General features: G+C 34.2%; 1 protein-coding gene across 1 annotated transcript in view; it reads right to left on the bottom strand.

Annotated features, from left to right (window-relative positions):
• Positions 1 to 11,892, bottom strand: part of LOC117171002 (aryl hydrocarbon receptor protein 1) — a 164,924-nt gene that overhangs the window by 90,325 nt on the left and 62,707 nt on the right. Inside the window, 1 exon segment of the mRNA XM_033358047.1 lies at positions 7,622 to 7,812. Coding sequence (XP_033213938.1) covers positions 7,622 to 7,812 — 191 coding nt within the window.

Here is an 11,892-nt window from a genome sequence, read left to right as displayed (position 1 = left end):
CTAATGGTCGTGAGACGTGGTTGTGGCTGAAATTTTACCGCGATTTCGCTGAGAGCGGGTGCAATTTTCCAGATTAGCACCCGCTCCCGGCGAAATCCTGCAATTGTCCTTATGACAAATTTTGAATTGTACATATATATTTAAGGAAATTCATCTTTTATGGTTGAAAGGTAATTCTTTTCAATTTAAAATCTCAGAATGCATCAATTTTTATTAAAAATTCTATACTATTTTATTGAAAAATTTAAAACTTGTATTGAATATTCGTCTTCTTGGTTAGCGAATTCATATTTTGTATTGAGCATTCATCTTCAGGTAGAAAAGTAAACGTGAAAAGTAAAAGTAAAAGTCCAATAGGACTGTATTAACAATTGCGTAAAGAGATATTTGGATGCAAAATTATTTTTGTCTGCAACAAAATGATGCACGGAGTATTTCCTTAAAGAAATTGTTCATAATAATTTTAAATAAAATTTTTTTGTTCTGTAAGTCTATCTTTCGCCTATTCTGATTAACAGCAAATTCATTTAAGTAATTTGTTCAGAGATAAAAAAATAGTATTATTTAAATAGCCAATTTTGTGACTGGAACTGTTTTTGGTTGAAGTTTAATCTCTTTTGTTAGAAATTTATCTTTCTTGGCTGCAAATGAACTTTTTGTTGTAAATGCATCTTTTCGGATTTAAGAGTCAACTTTTTCTAAAACATTTGATTTTTTAGCTACAAAACTCAAATGTTTAATTAAAACTCATCTTTTTTTATTTAAAATTCCGCTATTTTGTTGAAATTGCAATATACCTATTTCGACGTTAAATCTTATGAATCTATTATGCTGCACTACTTTTATTTAAAAGAATTTATTCCCCTATTTTATTCACAAATCATCATGTTTATCCTGTTTTGCGAGCATTTTGGGCTGTGAATTCTCAAATCACTTTTACAATAATTTACATATGCTATATTCTATTTTGGAGTTCTAAAATGTTTAATTCTTTCCAAAATTATGTAATAGAATGATTATCATTAAATAATTGTTATTATAAAAACATAAATTATTATTATAAATTATATTTTATTCTTGCTATAAATGTTTACCTGGCAGAATGTAATTTTTGACCCTGAATACCAGGAAATAGCGTCAATTTTTTTTTGAGTTTGAGTGGCATCTTGAAAATTAATAAAATCAAATTAAAAATACATAAAATTTCTGGTACATGAGTTTAACAAAGCATAAGTGCGAACTCATGCTTGTAATAATTTGTAGTTACTGCTTTGATCATGAATCATTAGTTGTTATGAACCGTGTACCAGAGGTTTAATGAAACCATTTGCGAGATTTATAGCTGTTGAAATACTGGTTCGCTTACTAATACTAGTTTTCCTCTTTCTTAAAAAGGGACGCAACAAAAAGAAAGAAGGATTCCTATCAATGGATGAGCACACGTTTTTTTTATGGCGCGTATCAGGCCGAGAATGTCGAGACAGCTGCGAGACGTAATGACTATAGTCTGGGCAAGTTGCACTTTCAGTCTCTCGATGACTTTAATCGATTACGAAGCTTCCAATGTATTGAAACCGTAATCATGACACATGTTTGCATATTCGCATGTATGGTTCACTTTGTAACGTGGAACGTTTATCAGAGCCGGTTTATCGAGGATGAATCTGAATTATGAAGATTTCATTTTTCTTTTAAAGAAATTGTATTAACGCTATGGAGAAACTTTCAAAACGTATACAAATTTAACAAATTCTTTCAACTTTTTTTTGCAAATATTTGTTATATATTGTATATTCATAATAAAAAAATATATTGCTAAGACAGTTGGGTGAAAATTTTATCATGGGATAATTAAAAGCAGATGATTAATTTTTAATGAACGGATGCTTGTATAAGGTGAAGCTTATGTAAGAGCCTTTTCAAAAGTGAGTTGAAATATCAAGAGTTGTGATCAAAATTGCTTCGTTTTCGTGAAAAAATGGGATCTAAGTAATAATCTTCGAATCGGAGTTTTCCTTCAGATATCAATTAAATGTTAAACGATTGCGGTTATACAGTCGACCCTTTGTCCTTATCTTGGTGATCTCACTCAGTGTCACATGTACCTACTCTTGGGTTATCGAAAAGGAGATTAAGAAACGAGTAGTAGATCCATCGAACCGTTAATTCGTTCGGGTAGCAACATGCTTACATCGCCTGCAGGTGCGAGAATACATTGGGAAATGCAAATAAGCGTAATAACGGGTACCCTATCGGCAAAATATATCTACCACAAGGGTCGATGGTCTACTACCTTCAACTTTAATATAAGATATGATATCATGTTTTTGCAATTCAAAGTCCTCACTGCTGTGCACTCGTCTCGTGTCTGCTTAACACAAGGCTGCATTTTTGTTGCCAAATAAGTATATTTAGAAATGATGTTAAAAAAAATTCAGCAGTGGATCCACTGTTTTGGTAATATCACTAAACACTGATAGAAAAAAAGAGGTATTTAATTCAAAAAATGGTTTTGTACTTAGTAGCTTTTGTAGTTCGAAGAATGGGACTTGAAGAGAGTCCAACTAGTGGATCGAAAGATCTGGTATCGTGAGTCAGGACCAGTGGAGACCGAGACACCCCTTGGGTTCACACCCAGTTCCCAAGTGCCCACAATTTTTTTGCCTTCATCTTCTTCTGTTTCTTGTTCGTTTCATACACCTATCCTCTGATCCGAGTGGAACCCAACCCTCGTGCTATGTGTCTGCTTGAAAAATCGGTGTAGCCTACCGTGGTTCTAATTAATTTACATAGCAAAGCGAGGAGGGCCCCCTGGCACAGAGATACTCTGGAAAGAGGAAGCTTCGAGGATAGTGGCGATCGGGTGGCTAGATGCCCGGGACGAACCAAACGATTCAAGTGTCGATCCCTGACCACGAGCACGGCTTAAAACGGTTGATATCTCTGGAAGCTGGATCTTTCAGGTTGAATCTGAGAACACTCGTACCACGTACCATTCCTATCTCGAGGTACTACTTAAGAGAGGCTAAAGGCTGCTCGCTCAATAACACGTGGACCCTGGTCATCGTCGCCCTTTCGTCGATTTTGAAATTAAATGCTTTCAGGATATTGTGCAAGTCTTCTTTTAGGTCTTGGTTTAAGAATAACATGTTGAATTAAGCATTATTAGAAACATTCTTGTATCTAAGGATTTATTAAATAGACGTCAGTTAATAAATTTTCGGATTTTCAAAAGAGAAGATTAAGAAATCTTATATAAAAAGGGTTTAGAGTGCCTTAGTTGATTTTTGCTAGGCAGATCCTCAAGCCATAATTTTAGTAGACAAATTTTCATTGATTAAAGTCGAATTTTCATCAATTCTAAAGAAGGCCTCTTAATTCTACATGGATCAAATTAAGCGTATTCAAAGAAACTTTGTTGTTTGAATTAAACAAATATTTTTATCAGTGCTAGACAAATTCTTTCTGCATTTAAGTTCATCTCTGAATTCGTGGTCAACACAATGTTACGGTGTAAGAATTTTTGTATGATTTTTTTTACTGTGTACGTATTCTCTTGAGCTTTATTCAAGCTTTGATATTTTTAAAGTATTTTAAATTGATAGAATTTAAAAGAGAAATTTTATTGTACTTTGGACATAAATAGTGGAATCTGTAACTATTTATTCATTGGATATTTATTCTCTTACGGTATATTTTTCCGGATACTATTTTTCTCTTCCGGCATATCTTTCGCTTTCGGAGAGAGGAGTACGTATTCTCATTTCAGCAAAAGGAATCGCAGGATTATATGCATGATGTAGCATCTTACATCTGTTAGAATTCATCATAAATTCTTTGGAATTCCAAATAACTCAAGCATGAGTTTTGTCACATGCGTAGCTACTTTCTAATTTCCGCGAGGAGAGGAGAGGAGAGGGAAATACAGATATAACAATGAAATACAACGTTTATCTACCAAAAAGATCGCGGTTTCATTTTATCTACTGTCATAGTTCGCCGGAGATGAATTTTTAAATTTGTTAGAATTAATTTTGAATTCTTTGAAATTTATCAAAAATGATTTTTGAATTCTATAGAATTCATCGTCACTTTGGTTACATTCGTCGCCCTTTCCAATTTACCTCGGATAAGGGAAAGAGGATAATATAGATTCAGAGATGAATCATAACCTTCACCAGTCACAAAGATCACGTTTTCATTTTCTATTTCGGCATATTCTGTCACAGTTGAATTTTGAAACCTAGAATCCTTGAAGTTCATTGTAATTTATTTGGAATTCTTTAGGATCCCATCGACAAAGAAATTACGTTTATAGCAAAATAGGCCGGAAGAGTAAATTGAAATCCGGCATATTATTCCGTTTGGGTTGTTCTTATTTTTCAAAAAGAAAGTCAGGTATTAATTTATTATATAATTTTAACAAGTTAATCTTTTTTAGGCAAATTTAATTGTGTTTTAATAAAAACAACTCAAAGAGAATTATTGAAAATAGTTTGAAGAGCCAAATACTAAATAACTAATATTGAATAAACAAATAAAAATTCCACTATCATTGTATTTAATTTTTTTATGAGGCAGCAAATACATTTGCTACCGAGAAGTAAAGTGCCCGCGAAATGAGCACCATATAAATATAAATGCGAATGAAGTGGAAACACTCGAGATCGAATTCACAGCTAGATAAAAAAATATTCGGGAAATAATTGAAAAATATTATGCATATTATAAGACTGTTATCAGTTTTTAATGTATTAATAATTTTGATACATTATTTACTCTTAAGGGTTATAGTTTTTTGAGATGATAATATTTCATCATAGAAACTGTGATCATATTCGAATGTTTTCAATCTCCATAAAAAGAATATTGTAGAAGCTACAAACAAAATTCCTTTGCTATAAAAAAATTAAATCTGATGTTTCCGTTTAACGATTTTTACGTGAATGTCGACAAATAATAATAATGGTGAAAATGAAGTTCGAATTCTATACTTATCATATTACAAATAATCTCAAAAAGATACTATTACTGCACTATTATCTAAATTCTAATAAAACAAGTCTTTAGTCTTCAGCTATCTGTTCCCTGAAAAAACGCCACCCAACATTAATTTTACCCTCTGAAAAACTACTGCTCTATATTCACCTCACGTGATTCCTCGAGTCCACCTCAATTATTTCTTAAAGTTTAGATGACTCAGAACACCTGCACGCGAGAGCTAGGGAAGGAGGGCACGTGCTCTGCGTATGATACAATTTTTCCCTAATGACTGGTAGATGAATGCGAGTAGACAGATGACCATCAGCAGGAGGACAAGGGCACTGAGGTGGAATAAGTAGCGGGTGGGTAGGCGGAATAGGTAATGGGAGGGTGGAAGCAAGACTGGCTTCTTCAGGGGCAAAAGCAAGAAGTGAGAAGAGTCAGAAGAGGAAGACGGAGAGGCCGTGTAGAAGAGGCGGTAAGTGTATCGGAACATCGGGCGACAGACGCGCCTGGGAGTCTGGTGAAAGATCCGAGGTCCGACAATGAATACCTACCTATTAAAGTGGTGTGAACAATACGGCAGTCCGCTTCAAGCCTTAACACCCTACAGCCTTTACTACACTTATATAGTATACATATAGTATATGCATAGGAGTATAACTATATACATATATACAGAACAAACACCCATAGCCACTCAGGAATACCCACGCGCTCGCCACGAGAAGACCCGTGCTCGTACCGTTCTCGGACCTGCTCGTACCGTGATATACTGCGAGATGAACGATATGTGCATGGACGTGATGCTCTTTGCGGCTCCAGTCCAGTCGCCTCCTCTTCCTCGGACTACCTTGCATATCATTTTGCCACCGATTCTGCTATCATCTTTTAGTTATCGTTCCTACTTAGCTGTAATTTATACGACTAGTTCTTCACTCTTTCCCTGATGACCAACATGGAGTTCTAATTATAATTCGGACTTTTGATAAGAGGATATACTACTGAGTTTATTTATGGATGTCGGTAAAATCGTAGGTTTTCAGATGTCATGCTATTTTTTATCTGTGAAATACCGTTTTTATTTTCTAATACGTTCACATACAGTCCCGTGTAAAAAAATATTCTAGCGCTGGCCTGGCCCAGACCAGATCGTCAGGTTTCTAGCCCTCGCACAGATCAGACGATCAGGCCTAGGTCTGACTATAAGTGTAACGGTTTTTCTGGCTAGCTTCAGGCCAAACCGTCTGGTCAGCTGCTAGTTATGCGCTGGTCAACCGCGAATGATTAGGTGTCTGAGAGTTTGTGACACTTGATCGACAAAAACTAGCAGTGTGTCAGAGAGGTCAGAGTCAATAAGTAACTAGTACGGCAATTTATCACCTTATTCGGCAATGACTTGGAAAATAATCATTTCTCACTATAAGCAACTTTTGTTAAGAAATTTTCATTACAGATACCCTGCAACTTTTTCAAAGTATGTCAAAAGAAATTTGCTGATCGAACATAGATTTTGTTTCTTCTTAGCTCGCTGACCAACGCCAGGTCTGGACCAGGCCAGACCTTCCAGACTCGACGGGCTAGTAAAGGTCAAACCTGGACCAGACTGGCGTAATGCTTAGGCCAAATCATCTTCGAGACTAGACAGTCTAGATAAATCCAGTCTGAACAAGACCTGTAATCAGACTGCCAGGACATTTTTCCACACGGTGTACAGTATATCATCGGCGATTTATGATGTTTTTAGTATATGAAAGTTTGTTTCCCAAATTCTCATGCCTAAGTATGTGCCCATCACATATTTTCTGTATCATTCTCTGTACAATTTTTGATACCTTGTTCCTTTACCATATCTAATACTTATTCATTCATGACCGTATCTACCAATTTCGTTCACGGCTGTTGCACGTTTGGGAAATGTGTTTGATAATGTCAACAAGGATATTTAAATTGTTTATATCTTTCACAGAATCGTACTAAAATTATACATATTAACGAGAAACAAGAATATGTTCCTCCTGATCTTTGCTGTTTTACTCATATGTAGAACATGAAATTAATGATGATGATCAAAGAAAAAGAGTTCGAGAAAAATATATAAAAAATGTAAAGCTAAAATAATATCAATCTGAAAGAAAGTAGGTAAAAATTCTTGGAACATTAAAGTAGGAAATAAACATTGTAGGATGAAAAGAAGTGGAAACAAGAACTATACACAAAATTCGGGATCAGAACATTTATATTCTATAACTGATTTTACTCTTTCTCTTTCACCGTAAAGTTCATAGATGAATAAAACTCTCTTTCTAATTTTGTAATGGAATAGATTGGAGCGTTATGCGGCAGACGAAAATCTCTTCATTTTAATGAGATCGGTAGAGGGCTAGAAGAAAAGATGAGTGCGGTTTTCGTATTGTTTCCTAAAAAAAGTAACGAGTGAGTCGCGTGCTTTCGGAAACTCATGGAAACTTGAACTGTGTTAGACTTGATTTTCCTCTGGACTGTGATTTGTTAATAAATATTAAATTTAGCAGATACAAATTTGTTTGCAGATTATTAGAATTGATGTACCAGCAATACCATTCAAAAAACTCTTTTGCTTGTAAAGAAATTTGATTAAAAAATGAAGTAATCTTACCTTGGAAGTAACTTTTCGTTCGAAGGTAACTAACACTGAGCCTGAGGATGCTGAGCCGATCCAACTTGCTTAGTATATTTTGCTCGAAGGGAAGTAAGGAAGCTAAAGTATCGAGTTCGGCATTTAGACGTTCGCGATGTCGTTTACTAGGATTCGACTTGGTCACTCCATCTTTTTGTGGCGGCTTCAAACTGTAACAAGAATTCAATTTTTGATTAAATGCAAGATTTAAATTAATTAAGTATCTTAGTGAGGCTAACGGTAAGTCTCATACTATTAATACATTAAGCTCTTTGCAGGAAATTTCTTTTTGACCAATACTAAATTCTCTGATTCGGTCTCGAAGTATCTAATTGTGAGACATATTCATTATTCGAGGAACATATATCTTTGAAGAAGGACTTGTAGCAGGAAGTCCAGGGCTGTGGTTTGGTTTCTCTGCGCGACGCGTGACCCTTTTTCGTTCTCGCCTTGCTTGGGAATAATTAGCTCTGTTTTGCGCGCGCGGTCGAGACAAGAAACAAAGCCGCTCGTCCTAATGGCGTCCGAACCAGTCCAGTTCAGACAACGCTCCGAAGTCCAATCCGGAACGAACCTCCGCCCTCGGGAACCTCGTCGCTGGTAATGGATTTTGTGTCATCTGATAATTAATAGAGTTCTCTGGCGCTGCTGGGCGGCGGTACACAACCTCATTCATCATGCTTTCTAACCCCTAAGCATTTTAATTAAAACCACTATTTTTACAGCCTTTCCACCCGGCTTCATACTTCCTTCCTGAATGTGTATTATTCTATCTACATGTGAGCATAATCTAGTGGACATTATTGTCCTCGCGATTTGAATCCTGTGAGAAGTATTCCGAGAGTTATGAAGTTTTTTTATGTAGAAGATAGTACGGCTTTATCAATGGAGGGGTTCTGATATATCAGTGATGAAGCTCTAGGTACAAAATTTTAATTAATTTTAAATTAAAGTAGAAAATTAATTTTGCCAATCTACTTGATAATTAGAATGTGGTGAATCATTCGTATGGATAACAATATTGAAAGATGCTTAGTAGGAAATTTGTTTCAAGATATTCTAAAAAATCTTCGTTTCAATCATTCATTTGTTTTTAATTTACCCCAGTTCAAAACAATATTTAAGTTCAGAATGTTTGATTTTTATCATCACAGAATCAAGAAAGAATAAAATGCGAGACTCAAAAATAAATAATTAGTGATTAGTTTTTAAACTACCGAAATTCATTAAGACTAATTATTGGTATTTCGAATGTGGAGATAAAGTAGATTAGATAGTAGCATGCTTGGGTTTTATTCTAGCACGTGAGCTAAATAACGATGCTCTGGGGTTAGAATCTCAACGAAGAAGAACGAATTAAGAGAGGTTTTTTATTATCTTCCACGAAGTGTTATATATGTCACACAAATTATATTTTGATAAATAAAATACTTGGGCTAATATTCAGGATGATTTTCGTAGTTTTAAAGCTTTTTGAAATCAACAATTTTGCCTTTTTTCAAACACCGTGATTTACCAAGAAGTATATACATTTTTCCATTAGATTCAAGTAAGCAAGTAAAGTGAAGCAGGTCACTTATAAATCACGCACAAATGTGCAGTTGATTCAATTAATTCAAAATGTAGTCGCCGGTGTGGGTGGTAATAGTACGGAAACGGGCACAAGGTACAGATGAAAACAGGAAGAAAGGCAATGCATATTAATAAGGCAACGCGGTGCGTATCGATCGCAGTCAGGACGGTGGTTGGAGTCAAGCATGGTCGGATGCGCGCGATCGATCGGTAGGCCAGCCAAGCTCTTTCGCTACTCTCTCTCTCTCTCTCTCTAACCAACTCTTTACCATAAAACGACTTGGTTATATAGATATAGTCCTATTTATACCAAAAACAGCTCTTGACGAACGTCACATTTCAAGGTTTTCTTACCAGCCCGTCTATCTAGTCCACTGCGGGAGCATGCAAAAGTACCAAGAGACTGATGATGATTATAGAAATCATACTTATGCAATAGATCAGAGGTTCTTGGTATTTAAGATGATCATGAACTGCATGGAATGATTATATTGTCTTTATCTTTATAGCATTTCAAAGTAGCCAGTCAATTTGAAACATAATCTTATTAAAAATTTGAACTAAAAGCTGAAGAAAGTTGGAAACTACAATCGACAAAAAAATATGTTTCCTCTGTATATCACTAAGGATGGTCCAAACTCCAAATCACTTTTCATGTTCCAGCAACACCTATGCCCATAGTATCCATAATAGCAAACTTTTAGGGCCAATCCGTATTTGCAAACAAAATATTCAGAATATTGGATACCTTTCTTCTTTACAGCTCTTAGGATAAGCTGATTGCAGTGTATTTAAAAAACTAATAATAATTTTCTACATCAATTCATATGATAGAGGTAACAAATACTGCAACAACGAATACGTATATGTTTCAAGGTTTTGCAAGGATTTGTCTCAAATGACAACCAAAATAAAGATGATCATACGTCACAGTATCTAGTTTTGTATACATTATTTCTATAGTATTATTTTTATAGTACAATGACGATGATGCTTAAATCACACCTGAAGCAAGTGAAATAAAAATCAAGTAAATGATGATCATACGTCACAGTATCTAGTTTTGTATACATTATTTCTGTAGTGTTATTTTTATAGTACAATGACGATGATGCTTAAATCACACCTGAAGCAAGTGATGCCTCGTGCGAATAAATCATGAATACACATTCGTAAATGGCGTTCACCATAACTATATAATCTAGATACTTACTCATCATGCAATTTTACACATAACGTGCAAATGCGAGAACGAGAATACAGATTCTAGCCTTTACTTATTATTTGCTGATTATAGCGTCACAAAGACGTACGTTAATTGAATCGCGCATATATAATAAAACATATTAAACATAACACTGTTAGAAACTCTCTGAATTTTCAATAGCAATGGTGGCAAATTTACTGTGTTTATGTTCGCTCATTTGTTGACATGCGCAAGAGCAATGACCCAAAGATCCAGGATATGTCAATTGTTAGACAAATATTTTAGATGGCTCAAGGTAACTTGTATTGATGTCTGTCCGATTGTTGAATGATAAATATGTGACTGTTTATGATCTATATATTACGGCTTATTTTGCTCACTGTACACTGAAAAAAATAATTTTTAGCACGAAGTAAATGCATTTATTTGAATCATATTTCTTAGCATCAAGAAAATATTCTTTAACTGAAGTAATTTTTATTTAAACCAGGCATATATATTTTGTTGATCTAAAAAAATTAATTCTTTGGCTATATTTTCTTGATTGAAATACATATTTCTGACATTTATTAAAATGATTTTCTTAATGCAAAAGGTCGAGATTCGTCGAAATGTGATTTGTCGTTCAAAGAAATATATATTTGATTCAAAGCGTTTGATACTTTGAACTGATTCGGGGCACGTTTGAATCAATCATTTTCCCATACTTTAATCAAGAATTTAGGTTTATTTAAACAAAGAAATAACAATTTAAATCAAAATAGTTAATGTAAGTTAAATTACAGTACATATTTTTTTGTCACAAAGGATTCATGCATTTATAGCAAGGAGCATTTATTTAGATGAAAAAGGTATTGTACTTACGTAAATTCTTATATCTTTAGTGGAAGAAAATATGTCATTTAATTACTAGAATTAAATTATTCATAACAAATAAACATGTATTCCAACGAAGTAATCATTTTGTCAAGTTATAATCTTAACAATTTGGCGTCATTTGTTTCAATTGAATACTTCTTTACATCAAAGAAATATATTGTTAAATTAAATATCCCTGTTTTTGATTTAAAGAAATATTTCTTTGGCATTCATGTCGAGGTTTAAATACGGTTTTCCGCCTTAAAATTTTCATGTCACGTTAGTGTCGTGGTCAACGCTGTGGACTTTACACTTTATGGACCCAAGTTAAATTCCTGCTGGGGGTGGATTTTTCATCGAATTTTTCTGTTTCAGGTTCATCAAGATTTAAGATTATATGATTTGTTTAAATTAAATATGTATATTAATAACAATGATAATTATAATTTAGGTTGAAAGAATACAGTTTCTTATTTAGGAAAATATGTACTACAATTGAAGAACTAACAACTACCCGAGTCGAAATTTGAGTTCTCCTTTAATTCTCTAAATTCTCTGATCTTAGAGACTTTCGGAGAATCAAGAGAGAATTCATTTCAATGTAATGCGAGTT

Source organism: Belonocnema kinseyi, chromosome 4, assembly GCF_010883055.1.
Source record: "Belonocnema kinseyi isolate 2016_QV_RU_SX_M_011 chromosome 4, B_treatae_v1, whole genome shotgun sequence".
Taxonomy (NCBI): domain Eukaryota; kingdom Metazoa; phylum Arthropoda; class Insecta; order Hymenoptera; family Cynipidae; genus Belonocnema; species Belonocnema kinseyi.
This window is presented reverse-complemented; position numbering and strand designations above follow the sequence as displayed.